Genomic DNA, 23,714 nt, shown 5'->3' with positions numbered 1-23,714 from the left:
AAGCAGAGTGCCAAACTAGTTTGAGCATATTTCTAACAAGTTAAATCAAAGAGCCAACTAGTGTAGGCAGCTGCCGTCTGATATCAAGGATGTGGAATAAATACTCAAAATGGCTTGCCATACACTTCCGCGTTAGTCTGCTCTTGTGTATGCTCCCTTTCGTCTCCTCTGGAAGCCTCCTCCCTCACCCCTCCTCAACTCCTCCGTGTGCATTTCAGCAATTGGGACATCCTTCAACATGGCATGTCTTGATCGAGTTCCGGGTCAAGTCCCGGAGGAGGCGGAGAGAGGAGTCGAGGAAGGACATTGAGATGAACCTCTTGTGTCATATGGTCATGTTGATGGGCATCTTTATTTGAATCCATTTAGCTGTGTTATCCTGCAGCCCATGTGTGACATTATCTTGCTCCAGCAGAGGGCCTCTGTGATAACAAGACAAACTGCTGCTCATAAATCACATGCAGTACCACCCAGAAGGTTTCTCATTTCTCTAATTCCCCTCCTCAACTCCCCTCCTCGACTCCTGGCTATCCTCGTGTCTTACTCCCGCCCACAGGAGATGCGAGCGGAGGACTCGAGGAGGGGAACCGAGGAGAGAGGAGGGGAAGCAGCAGGCGTTTAGAGAAAGGAGAACTCCTCTCCTCTGAGCGGTCATTTTAAAGAGACGTCCATTAATGATGACAGGACGCACAGCAGCCCTCTGCCTGATGGACAGATGTGTTCATGACGACTTATATATTTACTTTTAATTCATTCACAGTGTGGTAGTGAGACAATAACAGGCTACAGATGTGGACATATACACACACATATATTTATATAAATATATACAATTTCAGAATCAAACAAATGAGAGCACTCTCATAATAACTCAACTCAACTCAACTTTATTTATAAAGCCCTTTTCAAAACAGCCGGAGCTGAAACAAAGTGCTGTACATGCCATAAAAAACAAAAACAAAACAACAATAACAATAAATAACAATATAAAAACAACAAAACCAATGAAGCATATAAAAACAAACAGAAACAGAGTCTCATGCTGGGTTAAAAGCCAAGGAATAAAAATGGGTTTTTAGGCGAGTTTTAAAAATGGACAGTGAAGGGGCTTGTCTAATGGTCAATGGGAGGCCATTCCACAGTAATAACGTAACACAATCAGAGACTGGATATATCATCAACATTTAAACCACTATATTTGATTACTATCACTGAGTACAGCCCCATGGAGAGCAAACTACACTGGAACTCAACCCATGCACATCACTTTACACGTACATGCACTACCTGTGTGTGTGTGTGTGTGTGTGTGTGTGTGTGTGTGTGTGTGTGTGTGTGTGTGTGTGTGTGTGTGTGTGTGTGTGTGTGTGTGTGTGTGTGTGTGTGTGGACATATGCCAACATAACATGCCATGTTGTGCATTTTAGCTGGCATACTCACACAAATCCAGACTTGAGGATGTATTTCATTCCATGAACCCATGCATAAATCATTTGCATAAATATCCTATATTTATAATACATATCATATAATGAGCAAATATAAGAGTGCATTTATAAAAAGTGTATCCAAATAGCTCCATTAGGTTGAAAGGCATGTCATGTATGTGTTCATGTCAGGCCATATTTACATGTAAACACGTCAGTCTACATATCCTCTGAAGTTTATGGCTGATGGGGGGGAGGGGGCATGGGTTAATGCCTCCCCAGTTATGTAACACACATGGGATGGCAGTCATATTGTGCGCTCATCTCGCTTCTTGTCCAATCGCGTGTGTCCTCGCCTCCAGCTCTCCTCCACCCGACAGTCTCACAGCAGAGCAGAGCGGAGGCTGGCACCACCAACACCAACACCAGCAGCAGAGGAAGGACCCTTTGTGCTCCACCGACTCACGCGCATCCTTCTGAGAGGAAACACCAACACACATCCAGGTGGGAATTGTATTTATTGATGTAAAACGATTGTAAACAAATCCATTATTGACAAGAACCGATATGTAAGTGGGATTTGAGGAGGAGCTGCTTACAAGTTCAGAAGCGCGTCTTTTTTTTGTCGAATCATCCGAACGATTATATAAGTAGGCTGCGCACGTTATACTGTTGTTGTTTTTAGGTCTGAAATTGGGGGTTTACATCACGGTTTGTTTTCATTCTGTGTCCTACTTGGCGTGCCTTTATAGAGGCATCTCACTTAGAATTAAAAACATTCCCAGATGAAACAAAAACAACATCGTTTGATACAAAATGCTATGATGTAAAATAAACCATTTGAAGACATGATGGTCATTATAAAGGGATATCAGGAGGATACAAAAATGCCATTTGCTTTAGGGACAATGAACATAGCTTGGTGGCGACATGTTGAAAACAAAGGGAGGCATGTAAACATGGGAGGGTCATATCAGGGCATGTGTAACTATTTGGTGGCTGCATGCTGTTCGGGAAAAGTGCGACATTTAGTTTATTATGAGAATTTCATGTATTTTTAAAAGGTTTCAGCACCATTATGTGGAAGATGTAGTAAAACAATAAGAATGCTATTATCATGTTTTTATATATATTGTATATCTAACCAATTAAAGAGCTTCTGGACTGTTAGGAAACCACGTGATCATTTTGGTATTGGCTCCGATATGCTTTATTATGCTCCCTTGAATGATTGTCTGAGTGCTCACTCAGACATGACATCATGCAATGATGATGCATTCTGGTGGAGGATACACTATAGGCAATAACATTGTTTGTCATGTCATGGTCAATTGTGAGAGTTTGGGCACTTTGCTTCCATGTTTAGACTAGTTAAAAGAAAACATCCATAGCATTGATGTATTTAATCCGGTGGGGTAACCTTTCAAATGGTTTAACATATTTCCCTTAGTGTACCTCAAAATGTATGGAAATGTACAATATCTTTGAAGCTAATTTCTCATAATTAGGCATACATCTCCCCTTCATACAGTAGTGCCAGTTGCATTACTACCTGTATCTTCTGAAGGTTTTGACAGAGTTGTTTGTTTAAATATCATACATAGCCTGATTTATGATTTAGAAAGTGATACAAAGAGATATAAAAAATTCCCTCTTTAAAACAGTTTTACTTTGTTCATATATCTGCTTTGGAAATGCATGCAAATTAGCACATACACTGCATAAACCATTATAGATCACCCACTTCACAAAAAAAGGCCTTGTTTTCATTTTGAAACATTAAATATCATAAACGTGCACCAAAGAAAATTGAACCAACTGGGGAAGTTTCATGCTGTTAGCTTCTTTTTTTTACCCCGATCCACTGTAGTGTCTTCCAGTAAGGGTTGGTGAGCTGATCAGTGTTACAATCGACATGCTGCTCAAAAATAAGGAAATATTCCCACTTTTAGAGCACAAATATTACCTGCGTCAGAACACAGAGGCTCAGTAAAGATCACATATTTTAAAACTGCGCAACAGTCTGTCGCCTAGGAGCTCATCAGCTTCCATCACATGTCGTCATCTCTGATCAGGTCAACAGAACAAAATGCAGTAAATTCATCATCCAATTGGAATAAACAGCTTATTATTAGTCCATGTGCATGATCAACATTAGAAAGCACATACTGGGGTAGATTAGAGGGATTTATTATTCACGCCCACTCCCTGCTGCTTTGAAAGTAGAGAACCATCTGGATAAGAGGAATATAGGCTTAGAGGCCTGTTTACCATACATGTGCACACATTGTATCTTCCTTTCCAGGGCCTCTACTTCCCAAATTAGGGCGTGTGGATGAGATGCTGGAGTGATCGTGTATCGCTTGCGCACGTAGTCTGAAGCACTTTGTAAGGCTTAAGAGAGCTGAAAATCCTGGGTTTGCAACTAATAGATAATGCTTAGCCTGTCGTTCAGTAGGTAGCCAATCAACTCTGTCTGGAGGGTCTGTGCAGGAGTTAATGAATAATCCTCCTTCAGGCTAGAAGGCTAGTTCAGGATAAAACAACAACGGTAGCTGGCTAAATGTCCCTATGCACAGCTAAGATGAACACAATCTGACTGACTTAATGCATCATGTGCAGGCTTCTGTCTGTCAAAGGGTGTTAGGTTACAAGCTGACACTATTGAGTGATCATCAGCTTGTTATTTCATCCTGGCACCGGCACAAAAGAAATCATTTTGCAAAGATGTGGCTCTAAATTAGAGTCTGACTTTTCATTCTTCATGTTCTGATATCTCCGCCCTCATGCATTTCCTTCACATGGCTTGTAATGGCATGAATTTATAAAAGTCACTTCCTGGGATAGAGAATCATCCCTCTCTCATCTCAGCACACCCTTTTTAGCTAAGTATTTCTGCCCCTATTCATTGCTTCAGATCTAGTACTTTCTATGATGCCCGATTCTTCATTATAATCACACTTACAATGCGTTATCATATTCCTATAGCATGGTAGATACAACTCATAATGCTTTATAGCTATAACCATCACACATGATGATGTATTTTATAATATTGTTTTCAGATTCCTATCGTTGAAATAAACTAGCAAACAATGTCTACTTATGGTAACTTATTATCACATTAATGCATTAGATTACATTGTTTAAAGAGTACACTGTATTAAAACTATGGAAATTATAAATCACAATTATCCTAGCAAATAATTGTCAGTCAATGACCAGAATGTATGAAGTACTAAGATACTTGACGAGTAAGAGTATTATGCTTTATAATGTAAAACAAAAAATTGTACTAAGCAATATGAATATTTGTGAGTAGTTGTAACTATTACAATGTCTTGTTTTTTTTAATGCATTGTAGACACAGGCATCATAGAGAGTGCTTCCCCTTATTTCTTTACTAGTTATAATCTTAACATAGTGATATCACTATGTAACACTGGCACTTTTATTGCCTAGTGCTCCAACACATTAAACATGATAGGCTTAGGGTCAGGACATTTCCACAGATCTTTAGGCAGTTGACCAATCACAACAGAGCCGGCCAGCTAACCAATCAGAGCCCACTGGAAACATGTCTCAGTAGAGGCACAAAATACAAATATGAAACCTGAAAATGAACATAAGATGTCCTCTTTAAACCCAGCATCAAGGCTTAAAGACACAAAAAGTTTAAATGTAAGTATTTGGATGAGTATTTAGAGACTAAGCTCACACATGCTGGCTCATGGACACAATGTTCATTGAGTGTGAGAAAACATTGTACAGCTGAATGGATGAACACCCACTCACTACCTCTAAGATATTTCTCAGTGAAGGACAGTGTCTCAGGATGAGCAGCAGAAGCAGATATACACGCAATTTGACACATCCAACTGCAGCATTTTCCTCCGTTGCTAAGACGGTTGCTAGGGCACGATGCTGCTTGGTTTCTTGAATCTGCTGTTCCAGTGTGCCAAGCAGCTGTGTAACGCTACAGTACGATGAATCTGTGGGATGCTTTGAAATTGAAGAGAAACTGCAGGCGAGGTGGTGTCAGCGATCCAGAACTAAATCTATTTCTGATGCTGATTAAAGGAGGTTTGATTCCCACAAGTCACTGCTCTATTTTTGCAATCCCCTTCTGGCTGATTTGAAGAAAGAGGATTTAGCACGAGCTGCTCATACAGGGAACGTGGCTTATATTAGGTCAAGTGGTGACATCATTCTGAAATTGATGTTTTTTTGCAGCAATGTTGAACAAGGAAGAATGTAAAAACCATCTGGATAAAGCGAGGGAAACAGGTTCAGTGATGCGTCAGCAGCATACAGGCCTTCGGGTCATTACATCATTCCCAATGCAAAAAAGAAGGGAAAATGTATGCACTTATGCAACAGACCCCCTTAAGGCCCTGAGAGAAAATCACCAGGAGAGAGGAAGTGATGTGATTGTGTCAAATGTATTCAAGCATGAGAGGAATTCTGCATTATTTAGCTTTAAAGCATCAATAAAATAATCGTATTCCGTGGTTAAATGTTCATGTACAGAACAAAAAGTTTTGACAAGATTCTACTTTCTACTTCTACTCTTTAAAAAAAAGAGGATGTAACATTGCTCCATCATGTGTTATATCTCAATGCACTTTGATGCTTTTGGCAGACAGCCCTTTTGGCACAGAAGTATGTTAGGGAGAGTTAGTGCAGTTTTGTTAAGCAAAGTGATATACTGAAGGAGAACAACTTTCATCATTGCTGTGCACCATTTTATCATCTTAATCTGGGACGACTTTGATGAAATCCAGAATAGGAAGAGTTTTTCAAAATGTTCTTCTTTAAAGCTCTATTCTTGTAGACTCTTTTAGTTTGTTTAGATAGCACCACCTTTTTCCCTCACTCATGGTCCCCAGAGGACGTATCTTCATGTGTTGGAACATTCCCGAAAATCTTCCTCGAGAATTTCTAATCCAGAGTAAAATATCTTGCCAACTATTGGATGCATTGCAGTGACATTATGGTAATACATAGGCTACAATGTTCTCCAGAGGATGTTATCGAATGAGTTTGGAGGGTTTTTCTCCAGTGCCAACATTTAGTTTGATCTAGGGCCATCTTCACATCAATATTTCTGTTTAACCAGTAGTTTGCTTTCTGAGCTAATACTTACAGAGCTAATGACATTTCTTTGCTTCAGCTGTACTTGCTGATTTGCAAATGTTAGCATGCTAACAGGGTAAACTAAGATTTCCTTTTTTTATTATGGTTTATTGCACTTATTGTAGGTCGCTTTGGATCAAAGTTTAGTAAATGTAATGTAATACAGTATATACCTGCTAAACATCAAGCTAAGCATGCAGATATTTAGCTAAAAGTTCAAAGCTATTAGCATTGCTATTAAGTCTTGTTATTTCATGTTTTTTTACACCATTTTGTTTATGTTATGCTGTTAAATTGACTTGCCTTCATTTAACCTTCAAATGACTGCTGATTTGGCAGATTATATTCAGGGTTGGCATAGAATCAGTTTCATGAGGTCACAAATTGTGCTTGTGTTGGTGATGGCTAGCACTGGCTTCTTGTGCCATCTGTACCAGACAGGATATGTGTGTGTGTGTGTGTGTGTGTGTGTGTGTGTGTGTGTGTGTGTGTGTGTGTGTGTGTGTGTGCGTGCGTGCGTGTGTGGTGGGTGTGATTTAGCTGCGTAGCAGAGTTCAGACAGAGGGCTCTTGTTTGTTAAGGCATTGAGTGCCACGTTAACGCTGCCACATGCACAGAAAAATGACTTACCTGATTTTTCTCCTCTTTTCATTCTAACAGAGGAAAACGCTCAGTGAAGCACAATGGGACCATTCCAAGAATATGAGGTGAGTCTTATCAAAGGTCACTGGAGATTGATGTCTGCATGTTGAGTGATTGCTTTCCAAAGATAAGTGATGTTTTCTATCTCTTGTGCGTCAGGAGGGACATTTTGGCTTTAGAATGTTCCACAATTATAGCTTATTAAGGACTATGGTATCATGTCAAGAGTGTTTTGTTTTTTTTGCACATTATTGAAATTCAACCTTAACTCCCATTCCAATTAAAAAAATAATTTTTGATCCCACAGTCATTTACTTTACAATAATGCATTTTATAATATCAGTCTTTCCAATCTTTCAAAAATTTTCCTATTACTATTTTCCAGTAGATTGAACCATTTTCTCCAGTTTATAATACCAAAATATGCAATTTTCCTAGTTCTCTGCACGCCAAAATAACAATGCATTAAATTCAACGCTAATCATTGTTATATCTAAGACTGATAGCGTTCAGTATACAAAAAATAAATAGTTCAAATGTTATTGGTTTTTATTCCAAAAAAAAATAACAAAGTTAGTCAAGAATATTACATTTCTTTGAACAGGAAAAGAAGTCACCGGAGAAAGGAAGTCCCCGCAGCCGCATCCCTCGTCTGGTCCTCCATCCCTTCCCACCAAAGGACAAAGGCTCGCCTCTGTCTGACTCTCCATTATCAGAGGAGGAGGGGAAGGAGGGGTACGTCAGCTCGGACCACTCCAAGCGCACCATCAGCACCACCAGCTTCTGCTCTGGTAAGATATACAGCTCCAAACAAAGCCTCAGATACAGATCCATGATATCAAGGTGCACGATTGTATTGCAGTGCTCATGGTTAGTTTTTGAAAACCCACATTCCTTAATTGGTCTTGGTTGAATGAAGATTTTTTTCATTTTTTGCAGTTTGCAAAAGGTTAAAAAGTAACTCAAGCTTTCAGATAAATAAAATAAGTGTTTTCCCTTTAAAAAGTGAGTTAATAAAGAACCATTGTAAAGTATATTCCTTGAGTAAATGCAGTTAGGGCCTTTCCTCCACTGGATTAAAAGGAGTTAATTTGATGCAGATTATTCTACTTTTTTCTTAAGCATGCTACATTTTAAAACTTCAAATAAAAAATGCAATTATGTTTATTTTATTTTCACCTAAATTGGCCTCTTTAACAAACAGCAACCAAAAGAAATCTCTGACAACAAGGTCCCTGGGGACTGACATGCAAAGGGCCCCCGAACTTGCCCCCACACTTGCTACGTAAGGGCAAGAGCCACAGTATAAATAAACGTTTTAGCCCTCATGTTTCATGTCCTTGCATGTGTCTTTGTGGTAATATTCTGTACATTTGTTGTTATTTTGGGTCTAGTTGGGGTACATTTTGTTGTCTTTTTGGTTATATTGACACTCTTTGTAGTTTTGTTGTGTCTCTCTGTGGTTATTTATAGTCATGTTGTGTCTCTGGGATCATGTTGTGTCTCTGTGTTAAATGTGTGTCTTGTGTGTTTTTCTCTGTCTCTCTATTGTTGTTGTATGTCTTGTTTGGGTCATTACATGTCACTCTGGTAGTTTGTCTGTCTTTTTGGTAGTTTTGCATCTTTCTGTGATATATTTATGTCTATTTATGATTTCCCAACAATTGCTGTTAGCAGTAACTTCCAACTGAGGCTCTGGCCCAGGGGCCCATTATCCATCCATACCTGTGTTTATCTACACGTTGTGTAGTAGGTACATTGTGTAATCCAGAAAACAAACACTTCACAACTTCCCACTTTCTGAAAGTGGTTGTAAAGCAGTCTCGCTATCAGTCTCATATCACGTAGTCTGACCCTTGAGCTCTCATTGACTGTCCGCTGCCCCGCACTTCATGTTCTCGGCTATTACTGTCTGTGTGTCTACAATAGATGACACCGGCTGCCCCACTAGTCAGTCTGTGTCCCCCTCCAAAACCCCGCCAGGCTCAGAGCAGAGTGCCCACGGCTCGCCCGTACTCCCGGAGCGCAAGACCAAAGTGAAGAGGGTGAGGGTGATGGCCGAGTGGAGCGGAGAACCCCGGAGCGGCCCTCGGCACAAGAGGGAGCTGAGGTCGGCCATGAAAGCCAGAGGTAAAGGACAAAGCACAAGCAAAGATACAAATATATATATGTTTAAGCTTTAGTTTTGTTGTTGCAGTTTTGTATGTTAAAAAAGGATAAACAACGTTAGAAATGTTATCCTGCTCTTAGATCTGTGAGAATAAGATAATAATCAAATATATGTGACTGGATTCTAGAGCATCTTTTTATTCTTCTTGTGCACAGATTTGTATGCAGCACAACTTATATGCTTCTGCATGCCTGTGGTTCCCCTAAGATGAAAGTGCAATAACTGTGTATTTGTCACATGTCAGTTAGCAGATGTAACATTAAACAAACATTTGTTGGTAGGCAGCTGCTTTTCTGAAAGGGGAAATAATATCTTCAGACATAACAGTAGATTTGGATGTACTGAACAATTTGGAGAGTCTGAGCTATGTTGCTTCCATAACATGTCTTATTTCAGACTAGTGGAAAGAAACATCCAAAATACATATTTAGGTGTTTATTTTACTAACTTTTTTTGTTTGTATCTGTAGAATTCTCTCAAATTCCTCAAAATTGACAAGTAAAAAAAACGTTTTTTACCCTTTTCCACCTGTAGTGTCTTGTATGTTATCTGACAATATGCATATTTAAAGGCAGTTAGAAGAGGGCAGTTGAAGCATTAAAGAACTTTTTTTTTTCTCATACTCACATACTCAGATACAGTATACCCACTTCAGTACTTTGCATTTTCCAATTTCATACCTTTTTTTTATAATCTACAATTTGGTCATTTATACTGAGTTTTTTTTTAAATATATGATTCATATTGTGATTTAATGAACATTTTATATTTAAAAACATGGCAGAAACTGATCATTTGTATGGATGTTGACCACATTTTGGATTTACCGAGTATTAAAAACAGATATTACAAATCCCTCTGTAAAATAATTTGACCCTAAAATGTCGACCAAAATTAAGCACGGTTATGCAAGTTAACACATATTTTACTAAATATTGCTAAATATTGCTTCACTTTTACATGTAAACATAAGAAAGCATTTAATACAAATATGAAGTGTCTTAATGTAAATAATCAACTGAGGGAGTTTCATGTGGATATATGTTACTATTCCTCCTCCTTGAACCTGTGGTGTATCCCTTTAAGAGAGAAAAAACTGTTTACTCACGAGTCAACGTGAGGAAGAGAGCTGATTGGTTGAGGAGATGGTTGGGTGCTTAGCAAATTAGTGTGATTAGCAGCAGGTTAGTCCACTGAGGGACCGAGCACAGACATCAGTATACCCACATATGACACAGGTGGAGGATCACTGAGTTTTAAGATATTTGTTAGTCACGGGAATCACTGAACATAGGAATATGGTTTTGTTTGAAGGGAAAAGATGCTTCTCAGGTACCTCTTTAAATCTGGTCTTTTATCATTTCCGCACAACTTTAAGTGAGCCGTTTTTCCTGATTGACCATTAAGTTGGAGAGTTAGATATTCAGTAGGCCTATTGTGGTGAGGAATCTACAGTGTCTGTCTTATGACAATTGGGGAGACTGTGTTTGGTGCAATGACTGGTTGTTATTAGCAAATTCTGGAGTATTCATGGCATTTGTAATCACATGAGCTGTCTTATCTGTATATATAGTTATCTGTATGTCATCTTGAAACTCATTAGTCTAATAAAGGGGTGTAGATAATGGGGAGTAGCCAATCCAAAAGCTATATGTTTCTTTGCATGATCAATTTGGAGATCTAGGGCTATTTTGCTTCTATAAATGTTTTTCGACTAGTTGCAACGCTTGATTGTTAGAACTGTTAGTTTGTTAAAAGAAAATTCAGCTATGTTTTTGATTGGACATATGCAAATGACTCCTAAGCTTATTGACTCTTATTTCTGTGCTGGAAATGTAAGCAAATTAGCAGATTTTATGAAATAATAACTCTTGATTACTTATTTAAAGAAAATGTAATATGAAAAATAATATTCTTATTGAAAGTTACCCAATGGGAAACTTACATGTGCAAATCTTATTTTTCTCACCCTATTTACCTTTACTGTCTCTCCTAAAGAAGGGCAATTGCCCCATATGGCCTTTCAAAATTGGATGATTTGGCTTTAAGTGCTAAAATGCTGCTCCTTCTCCCTGCAGGAAGTGAGGCAGACTTCAGCTCCTCCAGCAGCACAGGCAGCCTGAAGAACAGAGAGGGCCTCGCCTCAAAGTCAGCTGGAAAGAGAGCTCCAACACGCAGGTATGAGGTTCAGACATCTGTTAGCAGTGTCTGCTGGGGTCACTTTGAAACTAAGGGAGCTCTATCTTTACTAAACAACCAACATTCTCAACATCTTTTCCAATTAACAAGTCAATGATTTATGCTCTCTTATCAAGCCGTGGCAGCTACATCAGACCGCTCCCGGTGTTCAAACCAGCCGGGAGCCCCACAGCCAACCGCGACTCAGAGCTGTATGCCCCCTACACGACCCCCCCCAGAGCTGTCTCCTCCACCACCACCAGCAGCAGCTGCAACTCCAGCCCCACCTCCAGGTACCAACACAGCTTTCTACGGAGCCCTGGGGGGTTCATAGAGAGAAAAATAAATAAAACAAGGCCACGTTTTGTTAATTTGTGTGCACGAGATGTAATTCGTGGCCTCAATTTAAATAAAACGAGGCACTTATTCATTAGTGCGCACGATATACTTTCTCGTTCGCAAAAGATACTTTCTTATGGTTAGACACATCGAACTGCCCGATTATTACGCCATATTATTAGTTTTATGAAGAAGATGTCTGGTCGCCAGGGCATTTGTGTGTATGTGTGGGCATTTGTTTTCAGAAGACATTATTATAGTTGCGTTCGTTCCGGTGCACTCCGACAGCATTTAGCACTAGCCTACATCGAGATTAAGATTAAACGAACTCTTTTCGTGTGTGCGTGTGTGCGTGTGTATGTGTGTGAGAAAGACATATTGGGAGACTTCAGAGATTTGTACTATGAGCACCATGAGTGAGTGTACGACTGGATTAAACTCAGACTTTATCATTTCTTCTTTTGCAGCCGTGTTGGATTATAGCGGTCATGGTTTGGCTGCGGTTTGGATTAATGAGGATTTATTATAGCAAAATTCTGAATATGGTAACCAGACAGTGACCCTTCTACAGACTCGAAACAGGATTAGAGTGAATGTACCTCGGTTCTGCCTGTGGAAGGAACAGGGTCATAAATATTTCAGTATTGATGTGTGAACTGAATAGCCCGGAGCTCAAAAGTGTTTGGGACCACCATGGATTTTCTGACATGGTGCTCCAGGCTCTGTATTACTTGGAAGGTTTACCTCTAAGGCTTGTTATATTTGTTGGCAGCTAAATCCTGCATATGCTTTGACCTAAAAATCATCTCTCAGCGGTATAAACGACAAACCTACAGCTTTTGTTTTTTTTAATGCAGAAGCAGAATCTACCCTCTTTATCTCATTTCCAGCTTCTATGAAATGCATCATCTCAGGACACCTGGCTGTCAGCTTTCCTCCATGTGACATGTTTTCCTCTTGCATGCTAGCTTCTCCTGGGCTGTTTCTATTTCTGGCTGGGATGCAGAGCGCTCGCATGAAAGCCTCAAGTATCCCAGGTTGCTAGGATATTGTGCCAGTGGAAGAGAGGGGCTTACATGCTGCTTTGCATATTGTCCAAATCTACCCACTCACCCTCCACCAAAAAAAAACAACAAACCCTTTTATCAGCCCTCTTCAATACAACACATAGGACATGCAAAGGCCATTTGAGCGATAATGCAATTAGCTTCTAGATTAAGTGTTTTTCTAGTAAGGTGATGTATTTCCTTGCAGACTGTTCTCGTATTTAGGTAAACCTTTTTATTTTTTTTATAGTCTACATGCCAGTAATCCTGTGTCAGACAATAATTCCAGGCTTCAGAGAGCGTCTGCCCTGGCAGCACTCTCTCAGCTAGTGAAATTACTGTCTGCAGGGAGCCATTTGACTTTTAAGAGGCAAATTGGTTAGTTTTCTGCTGTTGCTTCAAAATGCCTAGTTGAAAGCTGATGGATAATGTTGGTTCTAAAAGGGCAAATTTGGCCTTTTTAAAGGCTACATGTTCTGCTTAACTTCCGATTCGTGAATTTGTTTTAGGTTTCTACTAGAATTAGCTTTAATATTTAAAAAAAACACTTTATTTTGACCTGTCGGGATATTCCCTTTTTTTTTTTTATTTCTGTCTGAAATGCTCAATTTTAATGCCTGTTTCTTTAAGCTGGCCACTTGTAAAAATCCCATGATTGGCTAACAAGATAAATATGGTGCATCTTTGAAAAAGTACTTCTCAAGCCATGGCTGAATTCACTTGGATGTGACGCAGTATATTCTAATTGGCCTATTACATTGGCCAGTACATGTAACATAAAAGGGGACCCACATCTGAATGGCTTGTTTAATTCCCATGTTTTCTAAACTAGGAAGCCCACAAAAACTAACTGGGTTGTCATTTTCATGTGTTCTTGTTTCTGTGTTGGTGGACAAAATGAGTGTCCTCTTTAACCAATAAAATCATCTCTCCAACCAGCAGAAGAGCGATCCTGGGACGCTACCACTCCTGTGGAGACAATCATGGCATCAAACCCCCGAACCCAGAGCAGTATCTCACCCCTCTACAGCAGAAGGAAGTGGCCATCAGACACCTGAAGACCAGACTGTTGGAGTCTGAGACCAGAGTCCAAGACAGGTTGGTTCAGATTTAGCCGAACAGAAGCTCCAGTCGTTTAGCATTACTGTTAACGGTTGAAAGAGGAAAAGCAACCGGCTCTTTTAAAAGCTCACTAAAACTTCAAAATGATGTTGTACAATTTAGGTTTTGCATTAGTTTATTAAATGATGTGAGCTTTTGAGGTTCTGTCCAATCAGGTTTTGTGTGGCAAGGTTTTTTAGCATACACTAGCATGCTAGTCGGCTAATAAAAACATTTTAAAAATAATGAATTAAACTGCTTAAGAACAAACACTTTCTTGACAAATCCTATAAATATCCTTTGACCTACTGCAACCAAACAGTCTACATCTCCCTGCTGCTTGTATGATTTTGCTAAGCTAACTGGCAACTGGCTAAAGCTTTATGTTATAAGTGATATCGATCTTTTCGTCTAACTCTTGTTAGAAAGTTATTTTATATATTTTTCTAAATTTCGAGCTATTCCTTAACTCAATACATTTTCTTACCTCTTTATTAGAGAGACGGAGGTGCAGGAGCTCAATGCACAGCTCGGCAGAATGAGGGAAGACTGGATTGAAGAGGAATGTCACAGGGTGGAGGCTCAGCTGTCCCTCAAAGAGGCTCGCAAAGAGATCAAGCAGCTGCGTCAGGTGGTGGAAACGATGAAGAGCAGCCTGATGGAGAAGGACAAGGGCATACAGAAGTATTTCATCGACATCAACATCCAAAACAGGAAGTTGGAGTCCCTGCTGCAGAGCATGGAGATGGCCCAGAGCGGCACCAACCTCCAAGACGAAAACAGCTTGGACTTCATCTGTGACATCCCCGATAACGAAGAGAAGAAGATGATGGGGGAGGAAGAGGGTGGGATGGAGATGGGAACACAAGGGGCGGAGGCCATGGCTGACAGTGGGCTGTTGGTGAATGATGAGATGGCCAACAGGGCAGACATTTTGGAGCAGATCTTCATGTCCACTGCGGTGGATTTTAGTCAATTGGGTGCAGGGGCTGAGTCTGGGCCTGGGGTGTCTGCGCTGACAGAAGATGGACAGTTTATTGATGAATCTACTGAACCAGCTCTACCAAACACAGTTTCCACCACCATCGCCATCCCCTCAAGCACAACTTCCCTGCACAACACGGAAGATAAAGAAACCCAGACCGACTTATTGCCCACATCTCCAGACCTGCAAACTCTGCTCCTCCAGCTGCTCCATTTCCACGGGGTAACAGTGGGGGAAACGGCTCTGATGGGCTCCAGCAATCTGATGGCTCTCCCATACCTGCCCACACCCACTCCCACAACCCCTGAAATCACCAAATTAACACCTGCCCCACCTAACATGCCCACTCCTGCTCCCCCAGAGAATCCAGATCCCTCCACAGATTCCGGCATGTGCTGCTCAGAACCCAAAGAGAGCCGTCGGTTCATGGAGGAGCTGGATTTCAGTGTCTGCGAGGAGGAACCTTCTCTGTCATCGGGGCTGGATGTGGTCGGAAAGCGGTACTGGAGCAACAGCTTCCTGGTGGATCTGGTGGCAGTTGCAGCCCCGGTGCTCCCGACGGTGGCCTGGCTGTACTCGCGGCATGGTGTGGATGGAAGCGCTCCAGTGTATAACATAGCTGCTTTCATCAGAGGCTGTTACATCATGGGATTGCACTCTCTTCGTCACGTCCCTCACAGGCCCGATGCGTAAAGGCTAACACCCCCTTCCGCATGTACACGCCTAATCTTGAACTAAAAGCACTTAAGCATCTTTTTTTGTGAGATTTGTTGCGTTTTTTTGTTGAACACTTGATTATCAATGCAGTAATTTTGGGTTCCAACACTTGTTACTTTGCACTTTACAGTTACCATGATGGTGACGTGAAAGGGATTATTTATAAAGGGGGTTATTTATTTATATATTTATTTTATCATTAATATGTATAAGCTGATCATCTGGGTAGATGGTTGTGTTGTCGTCCTTTGGTGTCCCTATAGTTGTCCTTGTGTTTGGAAAGAAATGGAAAATGGTTATTTATGTTGGGATGAGGTGAATGATACAGGAGGTGAAATTAAATGTTTGGGTTTGAAAAGTCCACAATTTTGTTATTGTTCGAAAGAGATACCTTCAGCCAAAGCTTTAACGTGAGTTCACTGTAAGTGTTTTGTGAAGAAGTATATATTTTGTTTCCCTCCTTGGGAGTAGAGCTTTATTCTGTACAGCCTTGTGTATTGTTCATATAACTAAGTTAATGCTTCAAAGCAACTGACACTTATTAATGTGCCTGAGCTATGTGCAATACTGGTGGTTTACATAAAATGTCCTTGTATCTTTAATATTAAAGCATGATAAAATCTCGCCACGTGTTGGGATTCCTTTTTTGTGGAACATGGGCAATGGGGATGACTGAACAATTGTTGACTTATGTAAGACTTATGTAAAGGCTAGTTAGGAACTGCAAGTTTCTTCATGTGCACAACATACATTTATGAAAGTCTGAAGCAATGTGCAACCAAGCAGTGTTCTCATGACAGCTTGTGTTACGTAAAAGCTTTCTCGGCCTGCACTTCCAGACGTCCCTTGGGTGGTGGCGCTGACAATATAGAGTGCATTAGATCCACTTCTCTGAGAAGCTGTAAGATTACATTTGTGTCCTTACACTATTAAAATCTGGTTCTGGGCCAGAGCAAATGTGCACTTGCAAAACACTAATGCTTTCTTTAGTCACCGGAAATAAAAAAAAAAAAGCTGATTAAGTCCAAATGAACTAACACTTGGTGCCTTTGCCATCCATTTCCCGGTTCCACTCTGCCATATGTCGATGTGTTTGAAGTTGCGTAAGCATGACCTCTTGGTTCACAAGGCAAAATAGTGACTCATCAGATGCTGTAATCTCCACACTAGTTTGTGAATTAAAATAAATTAGAAGAATTGCTTCGAATACGGTAGTCCAGTATAATCTGGACTACTTTCAAGACAATTCATCCATATTGCTTGTTCTCGTTTTGAAGAACTGTGTGCCTTTCCTCTCCCTAAAAGTGGGTCAGTCTGAGTTTGGCCAGCCGGCAGTGTCCCCTGACAGATGGGAGTGACATTGTGATGGAGGGCAAAGCAGTGACGACAACGGTCTGTGAATCTAGTTAAAGGCCACCAGCTTTTAACATACAACCATAACATTCCCCAGTTGCTTACTCACATTAACATATGATGGCAAATGAGGCCTCATCATATTATTATATACTGTGCAACAGCATTCCACTATAGTTCTTGAAATCTTTAATCACCTTATTTCAACCGAAGGTTTGCCGTTGAATAACTTCAGCCTACTTTCAGCTACAGAAACCATTCAAATATCAAAAATATTCAGCCTTTTCAGCACATGGTGGTTCAAAATATTTGAAACTTTTTGAAATATTCAGCTTTTAAACTCTTTTTTTAACATGTAACTAAATGGGAGGAACTTTCAAATCCTCTTTTACCTACACGGTGCGCCAAATGCTACTCCTTCCACATACTTTCAGCTAGAGATTTAATTCCAACTTTAAAATTATCACAAGACATTCAACTATTAAAATATTATTCAGATTTTTGATATCTTTTACACTTTGAGATATTTAACTTAGTTTGGAGCTTGGTAAAGAGGCCTTCTTCAGATTTTAACATTAGTGTGTATTGCGCAGCTCGTTAAGGCTTAGAGTGCGATGTCACACCTAGAGTGGAGGAGAGCTTGAAATTTGCCTTACATCTTTTTTTTTAAACTGCAATAACTCCAAAACCCTACACTCCTGGGACATAATTTTATGCTTGAATTGTAGGAAAACATCTCTTAGCTTGAGAAATTAAAAAAACAATTAAACAAAATGTCTCTTGAGGGCGTGAAGTGACAAAAACGTTCAACATGTCTCCATTAAGGCCCATTGTAAATACAGCCTGATCTATCCTCAGAGCAGCAGCTGCAGACCTTTAGTAAATCTGCCAAGGATGCCACATTATTGACCCGAAAGCGCACAAAAACCAAAGCAGCTACCGTTTTTAAACTATAGTTAGAAATGTAAGAGGTTTATTTCTCATTCAGAACAATGGAAAGGCTCTCCTTTCACTGCACATCTCCATGGAAACCTTTGATCTCTGGGCTCACGTACACAGCTGTTTGATAACGTCGTCACCATGGTAACCTTTGATCTCTGGGCTTACACACACAGGTGTTTTCAGTCACCTCAAACACAAACAAACAAACTGGAGTTTAAAGACTGTCGCAGCCTATTATTTTCTGTCTGATGGAGACTTCATACTATCTTCAACATGTTCCAAATATTTTATACATTATTGGTGACGTTTGGTTTTGGTTCAAAAGTTTGCAGTTAAAATATTCTGATGCTTTTCAAAGCGTTTTTAATTTTTTTTCTCTTAATACACATTCATTCACTACTACTTACATTTAATCTTAACTCCTTCAGCCTACTTTCAGCTATAAACCATTCAACTGTTAACTTATTCAGCTATTTCAGGACATTGAGGCTATACATTTTGTTGTTTATACCTTTTTTAAACCTTTTCTTTTGAATATTAAGCTTCTTCACTATTTTTCCTACTCTTCCAGTTTAACATTTCACTTTCAAGTTTTCAACAAAGTCATTGCAATGCATTTGAGCTGTAACAATTTTGATTCAAATCATTTCACTTTTCTGCATTTCTCCGCCAAGTTCAGTAACACACTTACTTGGTTTTTGTAGCTAAAAGCAGCTACAGAGACCATTCAACTAATACAATATTCATATATTTCAGCTAAATTCAGCAACAAATGTACACAGTTTACACCATTCACACAAATTTTCAGCAGGAAATGCATTTTTTAGTTGCTCCTAACCTAACGCTGCTAATTTATACTTATAAATTCAGACTCTAAATATAACAATGTTTATTATGCTGTACACTTGGGATAAGGAATGATCCCTTACCCCAAGTGAAGATGTTCCAAGTATTTCAAGGTCTTGTTCTAGAGTGAGGCCTCAATGGACCGTGAGATGGGCCGAATAATCTATGAGTGGAAACGGTAATGCAGTCGCTCTACCGCACCGTTGTGACAAAGAGAGAGCTAAGGGAAAAGGTGAGAAGTTCAGTCATCCGGGAGGTAATCGGAATAGAACCGCTGCTCTTTTACATATAAAGGAACCAGTTGAGGTGGTTCAGGCACCTCTTCCCTAGGGAGGAGTCCCAAGCATGTCCAACTGGGAGGTGACCAAGGGACAGACCCTTGGAGGGATTATATCTCCACTGTAGCATGGGAGCGCCTTGGAAAGCCTTGGAATCTTAGGAAACCCTCTGTAGGAACTGCTCCCCCCTCGACCCTACCCCGGATAAGCTGTAGAAGATGGATGGATGTAATGCTGGGACAAAAAATACTTTGATTTGAAAAGTCCATATTCATCCCATCGCCATTTCCAGACATGTGCTTTTTATATACATTTATCATTTCCAGAACAGGAACATAAAGCCAGCCAAATCGTGTCAACGGTTTTTCTCCAAAAATACATTTGGATTCTTCTTTGCAAACACGAAATCCACAAAGTCTTTGAGATTTTTTTGATTGCAAATGGAGTGGACCATTTTCCATAGCCCTGGAGCCAGGACACAGGCAATGCTAACACAAAGACCAAACGCATTTCATTTGGCATAGCAAAATAATCATGTAATATCTTGTGTTTCTGAAACAAAACAACACATAGTGTTGAAAAAACAGCCCCCATGCAGACCACCATCTTCTTTCAATGAAAAAGTGCATTTCTTAAGACAATACAAAATAACAAAGATAGTTTGCTGAATTCCCTTATAATTAAAAAACTGCTTAATTCAAACTTTTAATGGGACAGTTCCACCTAAAATCCAAAGTATATATTTGTCCAGTTAACGTTAGAGCTTTTTTTTATCAAAATATTTAAGAGAACATCTGGAGGTCTATGGTCTTCTTGGGGCACTTTTTCCTTAAAACTTGATAATTCATCACTAATTGGCGGATTTACATTTTGACAGAATCCGTACCTCCGAGTGTATTTAGTATACAAATGTGTCGACCCAAGTTTTTTATCAAGCATCAGAGACCAGGGACATAATGTATCATGTCCGCACTTTTTACTACCATTTATAAAAAGGTCTTTCAATGTTTCCATGACAACAGCACACTGGCTGGTAATGTGAATATATCAATGCATAAAAAGGGTGTTCAGTCAACAGTGAGACTTATATTTTCCGATGAGAAAAAGAAGCAAGAATTTATTATTTTAATCTTAGGCCAAAGTAACCGGTCTGAGATTACACTGTGATGGCAACAGCGACTGTGCAGTGAGGGTATCCAGTTTAAGAGCAAAGTAACATTCACACCCCCTGAAAAAATAACAAAGCATTGCAGTGATCACTGGAAATGTTCCGTCTAGATCAAAATCCAACAAAGGGAAATGTGGCAGATCAGTAGCCATGAGATTACCATAGGAACCCACAGCTGACATTAAAGTTGGGCTATATTTTAGTCTATGGTCAATTATTCTTATTCATACTGAAAACCTTAATTTTATTGCAGATGTCCAGTGTACTCAGGGACGTACAGCACAGGGTGAGATATCAAGCAACATTCATTAGAAACAAAAAAATCAGACAAAGAAAGACATAAATATAAAAACACAATGATCAAGCAAACCATGAGCAGTCACCGGTGTTCAGTGATGCTTAAAATTAATGACACTCCTTTGTCCTTTTGAGGTTATAAATAAGACAAAAGAATGGGAAGTGTACTCCCCGTTTGAGTTTCAAAAGGTAGTACAGATACCTGTTTATTTACAAATGTTCCTTAAGAAAAAAAAAGCATTTTTCTACACTACCCGACAGATTTATCCAGAATCTAAATGGTACCTTCTAAAGCTGTATCTAACATTTAACCTAGGATGAACTGGGATGTATAAATATAGCTTTCCCTTAAATGACCTTGGCCACATGAAGACACCAGGTGTGTTTTCTGCCCTCGAGAATGATGTGTTTTACACTGCTGCGACAGGGAAACAGACTAAAATGGCTGCTGGTGGAGACGGGGTGGAGGACAGTTTTCTAAGTAGGGATGTAATCCTGGTCGGTATGATGATTTTAAAGACAGAGTGACAATTGATTCAGTGTCTTTGTTCCACGCCCCCTCCCTTTCCCTTTCTGGCTCAAAATTGAGCAAAATTCTAAAAATGTTACGAGAGCTTGACGGCAATCTTCTGGTCCTTCTTAATCATCCTCTGAGCGTCTTTCTCCAACTTCTTCCTCTGCTGCTCCATGGTCCGCTTTTCCCTCTCAGCCATCTTCTGTTGTCTATTAAATAAAAAGGAAAAAGAGCAATGTCATTACTGCGCACATCAAAAGAAGCTAGGTCAGCAGGGAAAACTAAATCCTGGTTCCTGCTCTTGGGTTTTAAAAAGGGGAAAAAAGGAATACACTGCCACTTGCTGGCCAATGTGTGGAACTACATCACCCGAGTAAATAAATGAATTTTAATACTGCTATTTTATATGATAAAATATGTAATAATGTGTTAATTGCTGTAAGGTTGCAGCTGCAGCCTTTTTCAAAAATATATACTGCTGGGTGGCTTCAGAATTTCCGCAAAAGACATCTATAATTATTCATGCTAAATTATTTTACAAATAACCAAAAAAATACAAACCAAAAAGAAAGGTGTGAATAAATCATGTAATGGTGCGAGAGTTAGTGAGCATTTTTGAAATCGTACCTAAGCACCTCCTCCGCCTCCCAGGCAGCGTTGGACTCGTCCTCCCAGGCGTTTGCGTTCTCCTGCCAGTTGTCCATTTCTCCCAGTTCAGCCTGCACAAAGGGAGAGTTCACAATTATATCCACACAACCACAACCCAATACCTCTTAACTAGAAATGTATTCTGGATTTCAATGTCCTAGTTTAGTTATTTACCCTTTAACAAGTTGCTTTGGGTTTGTTGTTTTTTGCTTGTCACATTTTACTCACTGCAATATACAAGTCCTGCACTCTATGGAAACGGCACAATAATGGCTATGGATCCAGCTACCATAACAACATACTGAGGCTTGCCAACAACTTCGCTTCTGACCCCAACCATGTCCTGATCAGTGAATATAAATTGTTAACATTAATTGGGAGATACAGAGTCGCACCTTTTAAAAAGCTTAGACGGTATATTTGTTTGTGCACCGTCAATCCTAAAATCAAATAAAGTTTAAACCCAAATTAAACGGTATGCTGAAGCGTGGTGAACATATTGTTATCGAACATAATTTAACATTTCTGGAAATCTTTTTATTTTTATGTGTATGTCTGTCCTAGGGAAAAACTTTTTTTTTTAGGTATTTCCACAATATTACACAGATATAATTCCACAAATAAAAAAAACCAAGTGAAATTACTTAAATCATGCAATACATTTCAAACTATTTACATTTCTACAATGTTTCTTGTTCCCTCCTCTGCTGTGTACACAAGCTGCAGTTCAGTCCAAGTTTCACATGTTGCTCTTAGACGAGTCCCTCATGGCTTCCCTGGTGAGTAGCATGACATTTGAAAGTGATTTTGATGAATGTTCCTTATGTTCAGCTAAGATTTACTAAGCTTAGATATTAGAATCTATTATTCTGTTTCTGATAAATGGTGGAAATTAACTTTAAAGATCTCCTATCATGATATTTTTAGGCATATATTATGGGTCTCAGATATATAAAAATATATTTAAAAAATTTCTATGATGTGTTTTGCTCAAAATACCAAACAGATGATCCCTCACATCCCTCTATTCCAGCTCTGTTAGAGAATTGCTGATCTGGGTCCTTAGCTTGAAAAAAAAAAAAGAGGAGGGGGAGCTTGTGCCTGTGCAGAATGATACGAGATACTCAGCTAAATGCTGCCATGATGAAACGTCATATCATGTTCCAAACCACATCAAGGATTATTTCTGAAACAGTATGGAGCTAAAATGCTTTTTTTCGAGCGGGTTTACCACAAGGTGAGTTCCTTTTTTTATTTCCTGCTTTTGTACATATACACATGTGTTTCCCATACATTGATTTATTTGTGGCGGGCCACCACAATTAAATATCGTCCGCCACAAATGGATCACAAAAAAAAAAAATTTTTTAAAAAGTGTAATCTTTTACACCGCTACTAGTGTGCCCTTGAGTAAGGCACTTAGCCCTCAGTTACACCAGGGAGAATGTCCCTGTAATTGGTCAATGTAAGTCACTTTGGAATAAGGTGTCGGCTAAATGCCCAAATTGTAAATGATATTTTTGGGAGAATAAACTCCACAGATCCTCAACTCCGGTGTGTTTCACTCATCAACAATGCAACACAGCGCAACAAGAATGTTGTCTACAGTAGCCATGAACTCGCATGTATTTTCTTATTTGAGGGGGGGTGGATGCGTGGGCCACCCGAATAGGTTAAGGGGCCTTTGGCTTTTCTTGCCGGGGGGGCGGTGCAGTGCCCCCACAAATAGAATCAAATTCTGTGGGAAACACTGCTCTCTCCATTACAGGTTAGCTCTGAGTGTTAGCGATGCTTGCTAATGTAAACAATGTTTTTAGAGATTTGGGTACGGAGGAAAAGAGAGAGGGTTGTATTTTCTGACACTTTGTGAGTTCCCTGACACACCAGGGACACATATGATATTTATGTATAAAAGACATCAAAAAGT

At 39.7% G+C, this 23,714-nt stretch overlaps 1 protein-coding gene and 1 long non-coding RNA gene across 4 annotated transcripts; one reads left to right on the top strand and one right to left on the bottom strand.

Annotated features, from left to right (window-relative positions):
• Positions 1–1,811: 1,811 nt before the first annotated feature.
• On the top strand, positions 1,812–16,365 carry sybu (syntabulin (syntaxin-interacting)). Of its 3 annotated transcripts, none has more exons than XM_010775365.1 (8): positions 1,812–1,931; positions 7,224–7,270; positions 7,810–7,996; positions 9,135–9,335; positions 11,454–11,553; positions 11,691–11,846; positions 13,881–14,036; positions 14,538–16,365. In XM_010775365.1, exons 2-8 carry the CDS (start codon positions 7,247–7,249, stop codon positions 15,715–15,717), a joined length of 2,004 nt encoding a protein of 667 aa, XP_010773667.1. In that variant the 5' UTR covers positions 1,812–1,931; positions 7,224–7,246; the 3' UTR covers positions 15,718–16,365. The 3 variants fall into 3 exon arrangements, with proteins under 3 accessions (XP_010773667.1, XP_010773666.1, XP_010773668.1); XM_010775364.1 differs by having other exon boundaries at positions 13,878–14,036; XM_010775366.1 differs by lacking the exons at positions 1,812–1,931; positions 7,224–7,270; positions 7,810–7,996; positions 9,135–9,335 and adding an exon at positions 10,567–10,707 and having other exon boundaries at positions 13,878–14,036.
• A 4,810-nt stretch (positions 16,366–21,175) lies between these two features.
• Positions 21,176–21,910, bottom strand: LOC104949082 (uncharacterized). The gene is made up of 2 exons (XR_798769.1): positions 21,767–21,910; positions 21,176–21,348 (listed from the first exon to the last, which is right to left on the bottom strand). It is a non-coding gene; the product is annotated as an uncharacterized lncRNA (long non-coding RNA).
• Between the last annotated feature and the right edge of the window lie 1,804 nt (positions 21,911–23,714).

Source organism: Notothenia coriiceps, unplaced genomic scaffold (assembly GCF_000735185.1).
Source record: "Notothenia coriiceps isolate Sejong01 unplaced genomic scaffold, NC01 NC01_scaffold00015664, whole genome shotgun sequence".
Lineage (NCBI taxonomy): Eukaryota > Metazoa > Chordata > Actinopteri > Perciformes > Nototheniidae > Notothenia > Notothenia coriiceps.
Note: the sequence above shows the minus strand (reverse complement) of the source record. Positions and strands in the feature narration are given on the sequence as shown.